Source organism: Gopherus flavomarginatus, chromosome 2 (assembly GCF_025201925.1).
Source record: "Gopherus flavomarginatus isolate rGopFla2 chromosome 2, rGopFla2.mat.asm, whole genome shotgun sequence".
Lineage (NCBI taxonomy): Eukaryota > Metazoa > Chordata > Testudines > Testudinidae > Gopherus > Gopherus flavomarginatus.
The window spans coordinates 128211365-128232346 of NC_066618.1; the positions used below are offsets into that span (position 1 = coordinate 128211365).

Sequence of the window (20982 nt, forward strand, 5' to 3'; positions counted from 1 at the left end):
CCCTTCTAATCCTAATATTCTATGAACTGCACAAAATAAACTGAAATATCTTTGTCAAATCTCATAATCTTGGATTTGACTTTAACAATATGCCAAAAATCATTAATTTGAATTACACTACCAGTTCCTATAATTCTTATTTAAAAGATGAATGATTTTGAAGATACTGTGTATATGTCAAGACTGTATACGAATCTTCTGACAATTATTTTAGTAAAGTAACTCAAAAATTTGTTTTAAATGTGCTAATGTATCATGTGCACCTGTTCTACACACTGGAAAAATTAGGAAAAATATCTGTAAGGAGTTAGCCTTTGCAATCTGAGCAGTAGATTTTAAAAGGGTATTCAGAGTTTTTTTTGATTTATCCTTTCTCTTTTCTCTCCCAGACTTCCCAGAATCTGCCAAATTAACTTTGTTTATCACAAATGTGTGGGATGATATATTCTCCTTCCAAGGCGTGATCAACAAAGCTATGCAGTTAGTTGTCAGGAAACGTGCGCGAGGAGAGGTGCTGAACTGTCTGCGTGCTTATCTCAGTTGGGAAAAGGTAACTTGCACTTTTACTGTTTGGGTAGGTCCCTTAGCCTGCACTGATTCCTATGAAAGATCAAAGCCTTGCAGACTAAAGGCAAAGAAGGCACACTGTACAAGTCCCCCAGATAAACTTAAATTTCACAACTAATGCTGCAGCTTTTTATTGCTTTTTACTACTGTCAAGTCTCATTTTGTTAAAACCTTGATGGTTTATCTTTATACATGTATCCTTTTACTTACTAAGCCTTTTCTTTTTTTAAACTTTGCCTGAAAGTCTGTTAGCTTGTACCTGACTTTCCTGTTGTAACTCTGATTTTATAAAGCCTTGCCCCCTCCCTCCCTCCCAATTTTAAGTCTCACCCATAGTTTTCCTCTCTGCTCCATCCTAAAACTCATCACCCTTTCCATACCTCCCCCACCTTATCTCTGGAGAAATAAAGGCCATTGTTGTTCCTCCTACATGAGATTATTTTTCTGAGATGACTTGAAAACCACAGATGAATTACGTTACTAACAAGTATTATAGCCATCTCATTCATGCTGATAAAGCCTTTGTAACACACCAACACTTATATCCATACACAGTATTTTTTGTATCTAATGTAACAGGCTATAGAATGCCTCTTTAGTGCGTAGAAGTATTATATTTCAATAACTACATTCCATTTGATGTGGTAAAATGAATTGTCTCCATTATAAACTTCTAAATCTGTCTACATCTTCATAAAGGACTTGTCTCTAGACAAGTTGTACTGCTTTATACTATTATATTTAATGGTGTAACCCTCCTGTTGTGGATTGTGTTATATTGGTGTAAAAGTGTATTATACCAGTACTACAATTCCCGTATGTGAAAGGGAATAAGCTACATTGGTAGAAGACACTTTTGTACAGTAAATGTGTCAAACATTAGAGGTTCTACCAGTATGACCATTTCAGTTTAAAAAAAAAAAAGACGTACACAACTGTGTGTAGCTCAGTCCTAAGAAAACAGTAGTATAATAATACACTTCTGTAGCAAAATGTGTAATTACTGATTCTTAGGGGGTATTTCTAGTTTTCTTTGGTGCCATTGCAGTGACTGGTTCAGCAGCTTTCACACCATTTCTCGTTTATGTTCTGTAAATCACTATGAACTGGAAGTTTTGGCTGTTAGTGCATGTTTCTTTGGGACGGATTCTTCCAACAGTGCTAAATATTAAATTATTTGAATAAAAAGAAGTGCTACTTCTAAAGTAAGAGATGAATGATTCTTGAGAAGCACCTCTAGGTTACATCAGAGCACATTTCTGAAGTGGTTTTTTTTGTTTGTTGTGCAGGGTCCTTCAGATTTCTTAAATTTACAGCATAATTTACAAGTCAGACGAATAGTGTAAATTTACACAGTTAAAACATTTGTTTGAGTAACATGCCCAGAAGCTAAGACTAAACTGAACAATAAATTTTATTTATAAATTGTGCACATTTTATCTGCTTCCTGAGTTGTAGGTCACTCAGTTTTATAAATGCTGATGTAGATTAACTCTGAATAGGATAAGATATGTAATCATTGCGTACTAGCAGAGTTTTCTGAACTTGTGGAGGGAAGGGGAGGAATTTAAAAACAAACTGAAATGTTTTGGATATTTAACAGTTAAAAATTGCTATTTACCTTCAGTTTGCTTTACTCTGAAAATTTTGGTAAGTGACAAAATAACTTAACGTGAATGTTCTAAAGAGCTGGGCCCGTACCACTGCAGGAGCAGTACATGCTGCATTGGAAACATCAGGGTGCTACCAGAGCATCTGTAGTAGTGTAGGGCAAGAAGACGACCAGGCTGGATTCCTCCCATAGCTCCTCAGACCCAGCGCGTGAATATGTTAGCAGCCTCTCCCATCTGCCCATGGAGCAACAACATAGGACAAGAGGCCCTCTACATCTAGCAGGCAGAGGTGAGAACTGATCTGGAGAACCAGTGTGTGATACTGGTGACTTATTCCCACTCTGAGATAAATGTACTCATGCTGCCTACTAGTCTATTCATTCCATATCTCAAGTTGTAGGAGTTTATGCAGTGCTGGAGGATTAGGGTTCAAGCCTGCTGATGATGCATGATGGGGCAGTAGTTACAATTGTATAATAGAAATGTTTATCTTTTTCCTTTTAAAAAATCCCAACAAATTTTAGAAAATTACATACAAAAAAATCTCTTTAAAATACAGATTGCAGGTCAAGTACTGAAGAGTTTTTAAAAATGCCAGATTTACAGTTGCCTGTGCAACCTTAATTTTGTCCCCTTGTGTGTTTGCATTATGATGCAGTCTTTAATAACATGATCATTTATTTGTTTTTTCCAATAGAATCCCTTTCTCACTCAGTGCACTGGGTGGACGCAGAAGGGGGTAGAATTATGATTAAGGCAATCTTAAAATTGGTGCTTCTACTTGAGGGCCTCTGAATTACCACTCGTGGGATTTAACACGTCTGGCATTGAGCTTCTGAACTGCTTTGAAAAGCAGTATCTGTTGGGTGAGGAGAGATCTCACATGAAGGTGACATCAGTGACGTGCCCTATATAAGGGAGTACACCCTCCACCCAACCAGCATTTTCCTTTGTCACTGCCACAAATGGAGCGGAACTCATTCTGTTGTGTCCTCAGGTCAAGACCCTAGCTTTGTACATTATATTGTAAATAGTGTAGTGTAGTTTAATTAGTTGTAGTATAAATAGTCCTAACTTGCTGTTGGGTCTGGGCCCCTTACTGAGATCGTGTTGGATCTTGAACCCCCGAAAGCCTATAAGAGATACACCTCTTGCCAACAATCATACCAGAATCTGAGACCCACATCCAGTCACTTCTGTATGGATGAGGCCCACTCTGCTACCCAGTGCACATCGTGCTCTGCCTTCATTCTCAGGACCAGAAGGGAGAGAGATGTTGTGGGTCCAGCCTTATCTCTTGCCTGTTGTTGCCTGGAGCCTGATACTCTAATGGGCCTGTTGGTAGTACTCAATGAGCCCAGCTTGTGTGCCAAAATTCTCTTGTAGGATTCAAGAGAGATCCCTCTGCTATGGATTCAACAGCACCTTCTGCTAAGGTCTTGAGACCGCAATCTCCTTGGCCCTTTACAGGGAGTGAATCCCTCAGATTGCACCATTGGCACAGGAAAGTGTTAAGGGCATCAGAGCTTCTATGAACAATCAGTGCAGACCACACAGTGTTTGCTAAGGCCATTAGATCTGATGTCCTCATTGACCTATGTCACATTGTTTGCTCATCTGAACATAAGATCTTTGCACCTGTAGGTGGCAGAACACTGCACACTAAATATGCATTGCTCTCAGAGGAGACAGACCATCCTTCTTCAAGTGCTTGAACAGTTTTGTTGATGGTAGAACAGGAACAGCATTCTCCAGGAGGTATACTTTACTCTGCCCCATCTCTTTTAATCATAATAATCACTGATGTGTCTATTCTGGACTGAGGTGCACATTGTTCCTAGAATCCAAGGCCAGAAGGGACCTCACTGATCATCTAGTCGGATCTCCTGTATAACACAAACCATAGAACTTCTCCAAAATAATTCGTAGTATATATCTTTTAGAAAGATATCCAATCTTGATTTAAAAATTATCAGTGATGGAGAATTCACTATGACCCTTTGTACATTGTTCCAGTGATTAATTCTGTGACTGTTAAAAATGTGCACCTTCTTTCCAGTCTGCATTTGTCTAGCCTCAAGTTTCAGCCATTGCATCATGTTAGACCATTCTCTGTTAGATTGAAGAGCCCATTATTAAATATTTGTTCTCTGTGTAGGTACTTGTAGTCAGCGATCAAGTCACTTCTTAACCTTCTCCAAACCTCTTCCAGTTTATCAACATCCTTCTTGAATTGTGGATACCAGAACTGGGCACAGTATTCCAGTAGCAGTCGTACCAGTGCCAAATACAGAGGTAAAATAGGCTCTTGACTCTTATTCGAGATTCCCTTGTTTATGCATCCCAGTATTGCATTAGTTCTTTTGACCACAGTCTCACTCTGGGAGCTCATGTTCAGTTGTTTATGTATCATGACCCCTGAATCCCTGTTTCCCAGGATAGAACTCCCGTTCAGTAAGTATGGCCTACGTTCTTTGTCTCTAGATTTATATGTTTACACTTAGACATATTAAAATGTGTATTGCTTGCTTGAGCACAGCTTAACTAGCGATCCAGAACACTCTGTATTAATGACCTGTCCACTTCATTATTTACCACTCCAGTTTGTGTCATCTGCAAACTTTATTGGTGGTGATTTTGTGGTTTCTTCCAGGTCATTAATAAAAATGTTAAATAGCATAGGACCAAGAATTTATTCCTGTGGGTCTCCACTACAAACACACCTGTTTGTAAATGAGAAATCATTATTCATTATGTTTTGAGATCTATCAGTTAGCCAGTTTTTAATCCACTTAATGTATACCATGTTAATTTCATATCTTTCTAGACATTTAATCAAAATTTTGTGCAGTATCATGTCAGACGCCTTATAGAAGTCCAAGTATATTACATCAATACTATTAGTTTTTATCAACCAGATTTGTAATCTCATTTAAAAAAAAAAGACATCAGGTTAATATAACCACATCTTTTTTCTATAAATCCATGTTGATTGGCATTAATTATATTACCTTTCCTTTGATTCTTTATTATGCAAGTGCTGTATCAGCCACTCTAATATCTTGCTTGGGATTGATATCAGACTGATAGGCCTACAAATTACCTGGGTCGTCACATATATCATTATTAAATATTGGCACAATGTTAGCTGCAGTCTTAGAGTACCTTCTACACCTTAAGTCTCAGGGCTTAGGTATAACTTTCTTAAAAGTCCACATGGAGCAGTATCTGCTTATCATATTTACATATAGCGTAGTTGTAGCCATGTTGGTCCCAGGATATTAGAGAGACAAGGTGGGTAAGGTAATATATTTTATTGGACCAATGTCTGTTGGTGTGAGATACAAGCTTTTGAGCCACATAAACTCTTTAGGTGTAGAAAAGATACGCTGAGTGTCACAGCTAAGTGCAAGATGGGACAGATCATTTAGCACAACTAGGTAGCACATATTCTAAGGGACCATTCAAGGTAGAGAAGCCCATTAACACCTCTGCAGTCATAGGACAAAAAGGGGGATAGTGGGTTACAGATTATGGCTTATTACAGCAAATCCAGTGTGTGTTCAGTCCATGGTTTTTAGTGTCTATCAGAGTTAGGAATTTTATCTCCCAGGCTTGTCTTTTGAAAGTGTTGTGCAAGTTTCCTTTGAGGATGGGGACAAGGACTGGTAGGTCAGACAGATTTTAGATGCTTATACACTCTTCGGGGACTAATGCACCCTCCGCGCCTCCCTCAAGTATTTGTAGTGACATCAAACAATCTTTTCAAAATTGAGTAGGGTTTATTAGTCAGCTGGAACACAGCATTCAAAGTCCTTATGTTAACATCGAGAAATAAAGGTTAAAGCGTAGTCCATTCTGGTCAAGCCAGAGCAGATCACCAGCCAAGTATAGTGGATTCTATTTCAGGTTCTCTCTTTGACTCACTTGTTTGTCCTAGGAGAGAGCAGCCAGCTTCCTCCAGAAGCCCACATTTCATCCCTTGCTGGTCACATCTCAGTCCTCTGTTCTTAAACTGGGGTCTCTGCTCAGCTTATTTGTTGTGTGGTGGAAGAAAAACCTACTTCCTCTGTGCTGTTATTTCCTAGGTGTATGTTCTGGCCACTGAGGCTTTTCGTTGTCTCCTTTGGGTTCTGCATTGATCTATTACTTTCAGCAGGTTTCAGCCAATTCCTTAATGATCCTAATCACTGCAACCCAGACAGCAAGGTAACTCATGTCCTGTGCTGCCCCTAAGAGCAAACTTAGTCCTGGGGGATGGAGGAGGGTTTAGTACTAACTATAGAGGGAAACTGAGATGCACATAATTCATAAAAAATTGCAGAAAATTCCACTTTCACACTGAGTGCTTTTCAGTCAAAATGGCCATCTGATAGGAGGGTGCATGAGCTTTGGCCGCTCCACTTCATATTGTAGTACACAGGTACAAAGTCACTATGATGCCCCATCCTAGCTTTGTGTCTAAAGTGGTCTCAGATTTCCACCTATCTCCTTCTTCATGTTTTTCCGCAGACCCCATTCCCAGCCCGGGGTAACTCTTCTCCATATTCTAGATGTAAAACGAATGCTTTGTTTTTACCTGGAAAATACCAAGCCCTTTAGAAAATCCTATACATTGTGTAGCATATGGGGAGATGAAGGATGGTTCTTCCAAGTGCCCACTAGCTTAGGACTTGGAAGATCTGGGTTCAGGTACCAAAGACTTACTGTGTGAACTTGGGCAAGTCAGTTAACCTCTCTGTGGTTCCATGCCCCATCTGTAAAATTGAGATAATAGTACTTTGTTACCAAACAGGAACACTGTTACGTCTTTGCTAGGAAACCAGTGTCCACTGGTTTAAAGAATGACTCCACTAGAGCCACCACTGCATTAGTGGCATGCCTCTGGCATGTTCCCCTAGTGGAGATATATAATGTAGCTACTTGAAGTTTAGTGTACATGTTCACCAATCAGTACTCTTTGGATTTAGCTTTGTGCTCTGATCCCTGGTTGGGGAAAATGGTCCATATTTAGCTAAGAATTCCTTGCCCACAGCCATCCTGGTAGGACACCACTTGCTGATCTCCCTGAAGTGGGAATACAGAGCCTCTCAATCATGAAAGAGAGGTTACTTATCAGTATCTGTTCTTCGAGTGCTTGCTCATGTCGATTCCATTCTGGGTGTGTATGCGCCCATGTGAACAGTCGGAGATTTTTGCCTTAGCAGAGGATATAGGATATGGATATAGAGTTGGCTGTGGCGCCCCCTGGAGTTCCGTGCTCATATGCTGGTATATTGGGTGCCACAAACACTACTCCCTCTGTTTCTTCTTGCCACCCATATAATTGGTTGGAGCTTCTTGTCTTGCATCGCAAGAGTATTAGGGGTTCTTACAGTGCATTGTTCTGTCTCCTTTGTTTTTTAGTTGTTAGGTACTTAATGGTCTAACTAAGTTAAGTGTTGGAGTAGTTAGTCCTGGTTGGGGATTTGCCTCGGAGCAGGGCTTTAAGCCATGCTCATCATGCAGCCATTTGGAGTCCCATTAGCGTCCCCCATGGTAATTGTTTAAAGTGTTTGGGGGAGTCCCACAGAAAGGACAAGTGCAGGATCTGCAAAAGCTTTCACCCTTGAACTCAAAAGGAGCGGGATATTTGCTTGAGGGCCCTCCTCGTGGAGGCTGCGCTTCACCCTACCTCGGAGCCCTCTTGGTCGGAGTCCACGACCGGCACTTCGGCATTGGCGTGCAGCGCACCACTGGCACCAGAATCTGCCTGGCACCGTTCCCCCTCGCTGGCACATAAGAAGCAGTTAAAGTTGATGGAGCCGCCGGCACCACAGAAAAAGGGGGCTTCAGGCAAAGGACCTGTGTTAGGCCATGTGCCTGCCATGCAGCTACTTGCGGTAATGCTGCAGTCGGACCTCCAGCTCAGCCAGGGACCCACCTCTGACTCCGGGAACAGCAGGGGGTCCCATCCCCTTGTAGAGCCATCTGTGCCCAAAGCAGGCCTGGCAACCAAAGAGCAGGTAGACAGTCAGGCACCGCAGATGCCAAGCCAGGCAACAGGCCCCGCTAAGGCCCCAGCATCTTTGGGCAAGCTGGTTATGGGACCCCTTCTAAAGCAGCCCCGGTCAGAAGACCCAGGTCCCTGACGCCAAGGTCTCAACCTACGAGATACAGGACATCTGAGCCCCGATGCTGATCCCTGTACCCACAGTACCATCGGGCCACCTACCAGAGATTGTCTTGGTGCAGATCACCATCGCCTAGACAGTCTCTCAGGCATTGATCCCCCGGCACAGTATTATTTCCAGTCACGGCACTGGTCTCTAGCTTCCCAGTACCGCTGTTCGGGCAGGCACCGATCCTCGCCCTCTCCTTACCAGTTGCTGACAAGAGGGAGTCAGCAGACTCAGGCATCGACGCTCTGACCTGGTCACCAAAAGGACAATGGTCCAAAGAACAGTTCAGCCCCCTCACCTATAAAAGGCAACTTGCCACGAGGCCCTGAGACCAGCACAGCTCCTGTAGCAGTGGTGTGGAGGCAGGAACAGGGGCCCACTCAGTGGCATTTTTGGAACCCATGGGGTGTACCTGTTATGCTGGTCCCATACTCCCACTGTTCCTCCTAGGTCGCATCGAACACACTGCCAATGTCACAGCCATTACTGGAGTTGGAGCACAGTGCTGAATCCGACAGGGTGATGCAGTGGGCACAGACGCCCAAGGAGCTGACCCTAGATGAGTAAAGGGAAGCCATCACTCCCCCTGTGGTGCAGTCATCTTCATCATCTCTGGATGAAGTGGTAGTGGGCCCCTTGCAAACGAGTATGCCCTCTGATAACTTCAAGGAGCACCAAGCCATGCTCAGAAAGGTGGCTGCTAATCTGAGCTTGGAGATTGAGGAGCTTGCAGAGGAGTCTGACCTCTTTAATGTCATACCCTCCTCCACCCTGGCCCAAGTCGCATTACCTGGCCACTTAGGGGTCCTAAAAATTGCTAAGTCTGTGTGGCACACCCCCTCTTCCATTCTGCCTACCTACAAGAAGGCAGGAAAGAAGTATTATGTCCCAGCAAAGGGTCCAGTAGGGTCCCTGGTTATGTCCACCGTCAATGAAAGGGATAGGCAGAGCCCGGTGAGGAGCACACCAAAAAATAAAGATGCCAAGAAACTGGACTGGTTTTAGGAAAATGTATTCGATAGCCAGCCTGCAATTCTGAGTGTCTAACCAAGGTACAACTTCAATCTGTGGGACTCCATCAGCAAGTTGAAGGAGAGCTTCCTACAGGACTGAGCAAAGGAGTTTACCACACTGGTGGAAGAGAGCAGAGGGGTGGCAAGAGGCACTGTCCAGATGGCCAGGGATGCTGCGACTCAGCGGGCAGGGTAGTCACCTCTGCGGTGGTCATGAGGTGCAACTCCTCATTACAGTTTTCCGGGCTGTCCCCGGAGGTACAGACTACCCTCCAGGACCTCCTGTTTGAGGAATCAGAGCTCTTTTTTAAGCTGACCAATGCACAGCTCCACATCCTTAAAGGCTCCCGTGCCGTCACCCAATCCTCAGCCCTACCCACCCCTCAGCAGGCTAGAAAGCTGATCCATCCCCCTCTGTCGAGATCATGGGGTTTCCCTCGATCCAGCTCCTACAAGAAGGATTTAAATGGCGTCACCCTTTGTCTTCCCGTTCCTCTACCCAGCCTGATTCTTCCAGAGGCCAAGGAAGCCAGAAGCTGGCATTTTAAGGATGCACCCGAGGACGGTGCCCCAGTCACTTCTCAGGATAACACACACACCCCCACCACCACTACTCTTTTTTCTCAACCTCCTGTGCCTCTTCTGGTCATGGTTGACCTTGGATCGTTGGGTGCTCAATATATCGTCTTCGGGCTACACCCTACAGTTCGTGGCCGACCCTTCCTTCCACCCCCTTTCCCTGTTCCTCCTCAGGGGCACTTCTCATGAGCAGCTACTCATTCAAGAGATTGAGAACCTCCTATGCTGGGGGCAGTAGAGGATGTCCCTCCAGACTTGAAAGAGTTCTACTCCTGCTATTTCCTAATCCTCAGACCCATTCTGGACCTGTGCTGCCTCAACAAGTCTCTCGAGAAGTTCAAGTTTTGCATGGTCTCTTTGCATGGTCTCTGCATCCGGGAGAGTGGGTAAGCTGCCCTCGACTTAAAGAATGTATATTCCCATTTTCGCAGGGCACAGGTGTTTCCTCCGTTTTGTGTTGGTCCACCACCATTTTCAGCCTTCCATCTGCTGCCCTTCAGTTGCTCGTTGGCCCTGAGAGTGTTTACAAAGTGCATAGCACCAGTGGCCAGAGGCACCGAGGGGCTCAAATTTATCCATACTTAAACTGGTTAATAATGGATCGATCCCATAATCAAGTGCGATATCATCTTAATTTGGTTTGCTCCACCTGTCGCGACCTGCGGCTGTTAATAAATGAGAAAAAGTCTGCCTTTATTCCAGTGCAACACAGAGTTCATTGGAGTGGTCCTCGACTCTCTACTTGGGCATGAGCCTTCCTTCCTCAGGCTTGGTTCCAAGCCATGGTGGACCTGATCTTATGCATGCAAACCTACCCTCTCACCACTCCTAACACGTGCCTGAAATTGTTAAGCCACATGGCGGCCTGCACTTATGTGGTCTGGCACACGTGGCTCCACCTCCAGCCCCTGCAAGCATGCCTGGCGTCAGTCTATGTCCCCAACAGACATAGCGTGGACCCTGTGATCAGGGTCCCAGACCACATACTGTTGTCACTCACATGGTGGCTCCGTCCCTGTTGATGACCTTAATCTTTGATGCTTCGGACCTGGGGTGAGGAGCCCACCTGGGCAATCTCAGCACACCATGTCTTGGTCAAGTCAAGATTGCTCTCTACACATCAGCGTCAGGGAGCTCAGAGCAGTTTTCCTGACCTGCCAAGCCTTTCTACCTCACATAAAAAGCAGGGTGGTCCAAGTCCTGTTGGACAATACAATAGCTATGTTCTGTATCAAGAAACAAGGCAGAGCCAGCTCATCTGCCCTTGGCCAGGAAGCCCTGAGGCTCTGGAACTTCTGTGTACAACACATCATCTATCTTGTGGCCACATACCTCTCCGGGGCTAGGAACGCTTTGGCAGATCGCCTCAGCAGGACCGTCTCATCTCATCATGAGTGGTCCTTCCATCCGGAAGTGATCAGCATCATCTGATCATCATAGCTGGCAGTTGGAGGCTGAGCTACAAAGGAAGGTTTGAAAGCTAGAAGCCTGGTAATTGGCTGAGCCTTAACCAGTGGGCGGGGCATTCACTCAGGCCAGGGCTTTATAAAGCCACGCACAAGCGACCAGGGGCTGCTAACAAGGAGTTTCGCAAGGGAATTCGGAAGAGAAGTGGGAAGGGAGCAGGGGTCCCTTGTCGGTCCTATCTGTGACCCGTTAACCCCTTGAAAACCTATAAACCAAACTTAATCCAAATCCTTTCTCTTTAAAGTAGAGCGGAGCGGACAGGGAGCTGCAGACAGGGGAGTTTGAGAGGGAGGTTGACAGAGGGAGGCTTGCGATGGTTAGGAAGACCCGCAGCACCTGTGGCAGCACTGCTTCTGTCTCCTCCACCTGCGCCTGTAGTCAGACAGAGCACCAGAGCATGGATGCTTCTACCCAGATTATGGTGTGGTTTTGCAAAGACTGTAACTTGCCATTTCCACTTACTTATATCCAGGCTGGGGGGGGGGGGGGGGGCATCCAATGTGAAAGGTGCCTACTGGTGGAATCTGTCAGGCAGCAGATGGGAGAGCTACAGGAGGAGGTGGCTAGGTTGAGGAGCATCCGTATCCACGAGCAATTCCTGAACAGTGTCCATGTGGGGACAGCTGAGGTAGCTGTCCCAGTTCACAGGACTGCTAACACAGCACTGGTGGAGGAGATGGCTCAGGGTGGACACTGGCAGCTGCTTACTTCTGGCAGCAGGCAGTGCTCCACCCCTGCTGCGAACCCTCCCGCCATGGTAATAGGTAACCGTTATGCTCTTCTTGATACAGGAGAGAAGGAATCACCCTCTACAGTAAAGGAGGAGAAGCCTCCTACCCCTAAGGCTGGGAGGTCTGCTGCCACCACTGAAAATAGGAAACGTAGGATAGTGGTGGTCGGAGACTCTCTGCTGAGGGGGACGGAGGCACCCATCTGTCGCCCTGACATTTCATCTCGGGAGGTATGCTGCCTGCCAGGGGCTGTATCCGAAATGTTACAGAGGCATTCTCTAGGATTATCCGGCCTTCTGACTACTACCCCATGCTATTCATCCATGTGGGCACAAATGATACTGCGAGCTGTGACGCTGAGCGGATCAAGAGTGACTACAGGGCTCTGGGAGTACAGGTGAAAGAGTTTGGAGCGCAGGTGGTATTCTCTTCGATTCTTCCTATCAAAGGTAGGGGCCCGGGCAGAGACAGATGCATCATGGAGGTGAATGCCTTTCTGCGAAGATGGTGTCGCCAGGAGGGCTTTGGCTTCCTCGACCACGGGATGCTATTTGAGGAAGGACTGCTAGGTGGAGATGGCATTCACCTTTCGAGGAGGGGAAAGACCCTATTTGCATATAGACTGGCTAACCTAGTGAGGAGGGCTTTAAACTAGGTTCGATGGGGACAGGTGAGCGAAGCCCACAGGTAAGTGGGGAACATGAAGACCTGGGAGATGGGTCGGAAACAAGAGGGAGTGTGTGTCAAGATATGATTCCCCACTTTGAACCTTAGCGTCCAGAAGATGGGGTATTTGCATGAACCCCTCTAAGCTTAATTACTAGCTTAGAAATGATAGAGCTGCCACCACCCAAAAATATAGTGTTTTGGGACCACCATGTCAGGCGTCTCTTTCCCACTTTGAACTTTAGCCTCCAGAAAGTGGAGACCTACTTATTCCCTTCTAAGCTTAATTCCTATCTTAGATCTTATCATGCTGCCACCAACCCATAATATAGTGTTTGAGTACACTCTCTGTCCCTCAGAATCTTTCCTGGGGAACCCAAGACCCAGATCCCCTGGGTCTCAAAACAAAGGAAAATAAACTATTCCCCCTCCTTTCTTCCTCCCAGATTCTCCCCTCCCTGGGTTCCACTGGGGGATCACTGTGATTCAAACTCCTTGAATCTTAAAGCAGAGAGGAAATTCACCTCCTCCCTTTCTCTCCCCCTCCCAAACTCTCCCTGAGAGAGAGACACTGATCTTAACACAGAGAGAAATTAACCTTTCCCTCCCCCTTCTCTCCTTTCCTCCACCAATCCCTGGTCTTACAAAAGAATAAAAAAAAAAATCAATCAGGTTCTTAAAAAGAAAAGCTTTTAATTAAAGAAAGAAAAAAGTGAAAATTATCTCTGTAAACTCAAGATGGAAAAATGTTACAGGGTCTTTCAGCTTCACTTAAACCAGAGGAATTTCCGCTCCCAGCCTAAGTATACAAGTTACAGCAAACAGAGTTTAAATCCTTCCAGCAAAATACACATTTGTAATAAAACAAACAAATGCCTAATCCACCTTCTCTAGCTAATACTTACTATTTTGAACATGGAAGACTGTTTCAGAAAGATTGGAGGAACCTGGATGCATGTCTGGCCTCTCTTAGCCCCAAGAGAGAACAAAGCACAAACAAAAAACACAAACAGAGGCTTCCCTCCACCAAGATTTGAAAGTATCTTGTCTCCTGATTGGTCCTTTGGTCAGGTGTCAGCCAGGTTCACTGAGCTTGTTAACCCTTTACAGGTAAAAGACATTAACCCTTAACTATCTGTTTATGACAGCGTGGGCTATAATGGCAGAGAGAAAGGAGGGTCAGGGCAAAACTGGGAGGCAAGATCAAACCAGTATCTTAGATGCCTATATACAAATGCAAGAAGTATGGGTAATAAGCAGGAAGAACTGGAAGGGGTAATAAATAAATACAACTATGACATTGTTGGCATCACTGAAACTTGGAGGGATAATACACATGATTGGAATGTTGGTGTGGATGGATATAGTTTGCTCAGGAAGGATAGACGGGAAAAAGGGAGGAGGTGTTGCCTTATATATTAATGTACACACTTGGACGGAGGTGGAGATGGACATAGGAGACGGAAGTGTTGAGAGTCTCTGGGTTAGGATAAAAGGGGTAAAAAACAAAGGTGATGTCGTGCTAGGAGTCTACCACAGGCCACCTAACCAGGTGGATGAGGCTTTTTTTAAACAACTAACAAAATCATCCAAAGCCCAAGATCCAGATATATGTTGAGAAAATAACACTACGGGGCACAAACTATCCAATAAGTTCCTGGACTGCATTGCAGACAACTTTTTATTTCAGAAGGTTGAAAAAGCTACTGGGAGGAAGCTGTTCTAAACTTGATTTTAACAAATAGGGAGGAACTCGTTGAGAATTTGAAAGTAGAAGGAAGCTTGGGTAAAAGTGATCATGAAATCATAGAGTTTGCAATTCTAAGGAAGGGTAGAAGGGAGTACAGCAAAATAGAGACCATGGATTTCAGGAAGGTGGATTTTGGTAAGCTCAGAGAGCTGATAAGTAAGGTCCCATGGGAATCAAGACTGAGGGGAAAAACAACTGAGGAGAGTTGGCAGTTTTTCAAAGGGACACTATTAAGGGCCCAAAAGCAAGCTATTCCGCTGGGTAGGAAAGATAGAAAATGTGGCAAAAGACCACTTTGGCTTAACCACGAGATCTTGCGTGACCTACAAAATAAAAAGGCGTCATATAAAAAATGGAAACTAGGTCAGATTACAAAGGATGAATATAGGCAAATAACACAGGAATGCAGGGGCAAGATTAGAAAGGCAGAGGCACAAAATGAGCTCAAACTAGCTATGGAAATAAAGGGAAACAAGAAGACTTTTTATCAATACATTAGAAGCAAGAGGAAGACCAAGGACATGGTAGGCCCATTGCTCAGTGAGGGAGAAACAGTAACAGGAAACTTGGAAATGGCAGAGATGCTTAATGACTTCTTTGTTTCGGTCTTCACTGAGAAGTCTGAAGGAATGGCTAACATAGTGAATGCTTAGGGGAAGGGGGTAGGTTTAGAAGATAAAATAAAAAAAAAGAGCATGTTAAAAATCACTTAGAAAAGTTAGATGTCTGCAAGTCACCAGGGCCTGATGAAATGCATCCTAGAATACTCAAGAAGTTAATAGAGGAGGTATCTGAGCCTCTAGCTATTATCTTTGGAAAGTCATGGGAGACGGGAGAGATTCCAGAAGACTAGAAAAGGGCAAATATAGTGCCCATCTATAAAAAGGGAATTAAAAACAACCCAGGAAACTACAGACCAGTTAGTTTAACTTCTGTGCCAGGGAAGATAATGGAGCAAGTCATTAAAGAAATCATCTGCAAACACTTGGAAGGTGGTAAGGTGATAAGGAATAGCCAGCATGGATTTGTAAAGAACAAATCGTGTCAAACCAATCTGATTGCTTTCTTTGCTGGGATAATGAGTTTTGTGGATAATGGAGAAGTGGTGGATGTGGTATACCTAGACTTTAGTAAGGCATTTGATACGGTCTCGCATGATATCCTTATCGATAAACTAGGCAAATACAATTTAGATGGGGCTACTATAAGGTGAGTGCATAACTGGCTGGATAACCATACTCAGAGAGTAGTTATTAATGGCTCCCAATCCTGCTGGAAAGGTATAACAAGTGGGGTTCCGCAGGGGTCTGTTTTGGGACCGGTTCTGTTCAATATCTTCATCAACGACTTAGATGTTGGCATAGAAAATACGCTTATTAAGTTTGCAGATGATACCAAACTGGGAGGGATTACAACTGCTTTGGAGGACAGGGTCAACATTCAAAATGATCTGGACAAATTGGAGAAATGGTCTGAGGTAAACCAGATGAAGTTCAATAAAGACAAATGCAAAGTGCTCCACTTAGGAAGGAATAATCAGTTTCACACATACAGCATGGGAAGAGACTGTCTAGGAAGGAGTATGGCAGAAAAAGGTCTAGGGGTCATAGTGGACCACAAGCTAAATATGAGTCTCAGTGTGATTCTGGGATGCATTAACAGATGTGTTGTAAACAAGACACGAGAAGTCATTCTTCCACTCTACTCTGTGCTGGTTAGGCCTCAACTGGAGTATTGTGTCCAGTTCTGGGCACCGCATTTCAAGAAAGATGTGGAGAAATTGGAGAGGGTCCAGAGAAGAGTAACAAGAATGATTAAAGGTCTTGAGAACATGACCTGTGAAGGAAGGCTGAAAGAATTGGGTTTATTTAGTTTGGAAAAGAGAAGACTGAGAGGGGACATGAAAGCAGTTTTCAGGTATCTAAAAGGGTGTCAGGAGGAGGGAGAAAACTTGTTCACCTTAGCTTCTAATGATAGAACAAGAAGCAATGGGCTTAAACTGCAGCAAGGGAGATTTAGGTTGGAAAAAGTTCCTAACTGTCAGGGTAGTTAAACACTGGAATAAATTGCCTAAGGAGGTTTTGGAATCTCCATCTCTGGAGATATTTAAGGGTAGGTTAGATAAATGTCTATCGGGTGGTCTAGACAGTATTTGGTCCTGCCATGAGGGCAGGGGACTGGACTCGATGACCTCTCGAGGTCCCTTCCAGTCCTAGAGTCTATGAATCTGAGTCTTCTAGAGGTGGGGGATTCTCCAAGTGGACATGTTCGCATCCAGGCAGAACAGGAAATGCCACATTTCGGCTCAGTTGGGGGGATTGACAAATGCTCCCTTTCGGATGGTTTTCTGCTCTCATGGTCGGGGGCTTGGTTGTATGCCTTCCCCCCAGTGCTGCTAATTCAGAGAGTTCTCAGGAAGATCAAGCAGGACAGGGAGAAGGTGATCCTCATAGCACTGGCTTGGCTGTGCCAGCACTGATTTGGCATGCTGCTGGACCTCTCAGTGGCTGCACCGTTACTGCTACAGCTCAGGCCGGACCTGCTGTCCTAAAACCCCGGCAGTCGTCTGCAGCCGAACCTGGCAGTATTGCACCTGATGACTTGGCAGCTGCATTGTTAAATGTGGGGGAGCAGGAGTGCTCAGCTGCTGTCCATCAGGTCCTGTTGGGCAGCAGAAAGCCCTCAACCAGAGTGGCCTCCCTGGCCAAATGGAAGTGGTTGTTGGACCTTGGATAAATGCATTCTGCCAGAGTGGGCCTCCTCCAGGTAATCCAGGACCTTCTCCAGGTAATCCTGGACTACCTTCTGCATCTCAAGCTTCAAGGCCTGACCCTTTCTTCTAAAAAGGCCCACTTGACCGCTATCTCAGCCTTCCATCCACTGCTCTAGGGTACATCAGTTTTCACCCAGTACATTGATTGCCAAGTTCTTCAAGGGCCTTGTGCACCTCTACCCACCCGTCAGAGACTCGTTCGTCCAAGAGATCTGAATCTTATGCTGTCTCGGTTCACGGGACCCCCTTTGAACCTCCAGCTTCCTGCTTTTTTCTCCTTTCCTGGAAGGTTGTGTTCCTGGTTTCAATAATATCTGCCCGCTCAGTCTCTGAGATTAGGATGCTTACCTTGGAACTGCCCTATGCAGTCTTTTACAAAGATAAGGTCCAGTTGCAACCACACCTGGCTTTCCTGTCTAAGGTCTCTCAGTTTCATACAGGACGGGACATTTACTTACCTTTTTTCCAAAGCTGCATAAGTCGGAAGAGGAGCGTAGGTTGCCTTCCTTAGACATCAGGAAGATGCTAGCCTTCTACATTGAAAGAACCAAGCCATTCTGCAAGTTGACACAGTGTTCGTCGCGGTGGCCAACAGGATGAAAAGTTGTCCAGTGTCCACTCAAAGAATTTCTTCTTGGATTGCTGCCTGCATTCACTGCTGCTACAGTCAGACAAAGGTGCCCCCTCCAGCGATTGGAACCACCCACTCAATCAGGCCGCAAGCCTCTTTGGCAGTTTTCCAAGCTCAAGTGCCTATCCAGGACATCTGTAGGGCGACCACCTGGTTGTCTGTCCACGTTTATGTCCCATTGAGCACTTAAACCAGCAGGCCCAGGACGATGCTAGCTTTGGTAGAGTAGTGTTGCAAGCCGCTAGACTGTGAACTCCAAGCCTACCTCCAAGTCACCTAGAATGGAATCTGCATGAGCAAGCACTTGAAGAAAAACAGTTACCTGCCTCTTTGTAATTTCTGTTCTTCGAGATCTGTTGCTCATGTCCATTCCATTACCCGCCCTTCTTACTCTTCTGCTGGAGTTGCTGGCAAGAAGGAACTGAGAGGATATAGGGTCAGCAATGCCTAATATACCAACGCATGAGCACAGCAGTCAAAGGGGCGCCACAGCCAACCCTACAGATATCGCTAAGGCAAAAATCTCCAACAACTGTGCTCGTGGGCGCACACGCACCTAGAATGGAATGAACATGAGCAACGTATCTTGAAGAGCAACAGTTACAAAAAGGTAGGTAACTGTTTTTTCTTTGAAGTCACCTGTGTGCATTCATGCTGCTTGCCTATCTACCCCTCTGCCTTGGAGTTCTATAAAATATCAGGGTGCTGCAGGTAGAAGGAAGGAACTGAGGCAGTGGTGGCACTCCTTTATGTGGAATAGGGTGAAGACGTTGCCCTCATGTGAGATCTCTCATGATCACCCTTTCTTCCCCAATGGATGTGGCTTTTCAAAGCAGTTCCATCTCTGTGTGGAGGGCATCATATTCCAAAAGTGGAAATACACAGAGGCAACTTTGGAAGAAGAGGTCCTGGTAAGTAACAGCTCCTTGTATAAAGATCCATATTATCCAATCAGAATTCACCCTGTCTATGAAGGTATTAAATCACTGTTTCATTCAGGGTCACAGTATCAGTTTGGTGAAATGCATAAGCATTCCAGAATTTACTGCTATTCTGTTGTACCAATGTCTGTCCTGAGAAACTTAGTTCTGCACCTGCTCAGTTTGTGCTGTGAGAGCAGTATTTAAATACTTTGGATGTTCAAAAAATATATCTGCATTTAAATCCACTGATTAGTCTAGCTTCAGTTTGGATGTGCAAAATAGTTTTTAATCACTTACTACTTAGCTAGTTTAAAATATTTTTGACACACTTGCTTGGAAACTAGCCTCTAGTAAGGATTAGATAATCACAAAATTTTAATTTCAGAAATTCACTAATGTGAGTTATGAGCCTTTTGGCAGTGGAAAATGTTTTCTCACCGTAGCATAATTCAAATGAAAATGTTCTAACTGCCAAAAAAATCATGTTTGGAATGACACCAGGTATAGAAAAGGAAAATATTGACTATATACAAATGGGGGTTATAACTCCAAAAGTAATCAAATTATAGTATTTGCACCAAATAAACTCCTGTGAGAATAGTGGATGATGGTTTTGCCTGCTGGCCATTTTTAGGATCGAACACTCAGAAAAGTATGCTCAGTTCTGGATAGTTGCCTTTTCCTGTTTTAAGATAAATTTGATTATAATTTTCCAGAGTCCACCTTTGGATCCAGGCATTATGGTCTCAAGTCTGCTTTTAGCAATACAGTTGTGTCCAAAAATGGAATTCCAGTTGAGTGAGCGATATGGGGAAGATCTGAGTGACAGCATTTGGGAATGTATACTTGCTATTGATCTCCTCTGCTGTCACCTGAAATGGAGTTGGACCCATGACAATATCATAAGGTATTGTGCTACTTACTCCTTACTTCAAAATGTTAACAATTTTTTCCTGTTCGTTATATTCAAAAGCCAATTATTTTGCTTTTAACCTATGATTTTTAAAAACAAAATCCTGTATTGATCAATCTATGTTTCTCTAACTGATGACAATCCAGGCTATAAAATGGCTACTGTTTTTGGTAGTATCAAGCCATACTAGAACAGCAACAGTAACTGGTCAACAATGATTTACAAAACTGTTTCTGGTACTATAGCAAGAAAACATCAGTGTCAAAACAGTATGTTACCAGAACGGTTTGCTTTGTAAATTTAGGAGCACCTCTGGGACGCTTGGTTCAGCCCAATGTATAAGAGTAGGCAAAATGCTTGATCATCTTCTGAAGACAATGGTTAGTTTCCAACAGACATAAGTGTGACTAGAAAATGCAATTAAAAATTGAAATGCATTGTATCCAAAACTGCTCCAATATTGAATAGCTGTAACCCAGCCACACTGTGACAAGTCTAATATTTTGAGTTTCTGCTTCAGGTGGTAAGTCATTTCTCTAACAGGTTAATTTAAACAAACAAACAGCTGCTCAGGGATTGGGAATGTACAAGATTAATTATTGAGCAAGTGAGATTATAAAAGATGCATGATAACTTTATTACACAGCTTTTCAATTTAATTTTATCGTATGATTGTCAATACCTTACCTGTACATACTCTTTCCAGTCTTATGTTTTCAACTCCAGTTTTCTTTCACAGTAAAGAGCTTTGGCCTGTCATGGATCAGTGGGTAAAGCATAGGAAAGGACATGAGACTGTTCCACCTATTCCAGATATTATTGTAGCATCAACACTTAGGCTAATTGGTGAGTAACATAATTTTGGGTTGAACTCCTGCTTTGTATAAATAAACCCTCTGAAAATGCCTAGATGACTTCTGGAAGCTGAAATTGAAGTACTCACACTTTTTTGCTTTTGAATTAAATTGTTACTTTAAATGTGATATTTCACCATTAAGTCAACAATTTTTAGCAAAGATTTCTTTGCTGCTGTGAAGATTTCCGTGCTTTCTCTGCCTCTGAGGATGTTATATTGATATTAGGGCTGTCAATTAATCACAGTTAACTCACACGAGTAACTCAAAAAAATCGCGATTAATTGCACTTATAACAATAGAATACCAATTGAAATTTATTACATATTTTTGGCTGTGTT

At 44.0% G+C, this 20982-nt stretch overlaps 1 protein-coding gene across 2 annotated transcripts in view; it reads left to right on the plus strand.

The window, feature by feature from the left end:
- The window catches only part of ICE1 (interactor of little elongation complex ELL subunit 1), a 66950-nt gene that overhangs the window by 35527 nt on the left and 10441 nt on the right, over positions 1-20982 (plus strand). Inside the window, exons 16-19 of one of the 2 annotated variants that reach the window (XM_050938123.1) lie at positions 390-550; positions 18788-18862; positions 19591-19781; positions 20527-20633. In XM_050938123.1, the coding sequence (XP_050794080.1) occupies positions 390-550; positions 18788-18862; positions 19591-19781; positions 20527-20633 (534 nt within the window). The remainder of the gene's footprint in view (positions 1-389; positions 551-18787; positions 18863-19590; positions 19782-20526; positions 20634-20982) is intronic. The other variant, XM_050938124.1, reaches the window with a different exon arrangement.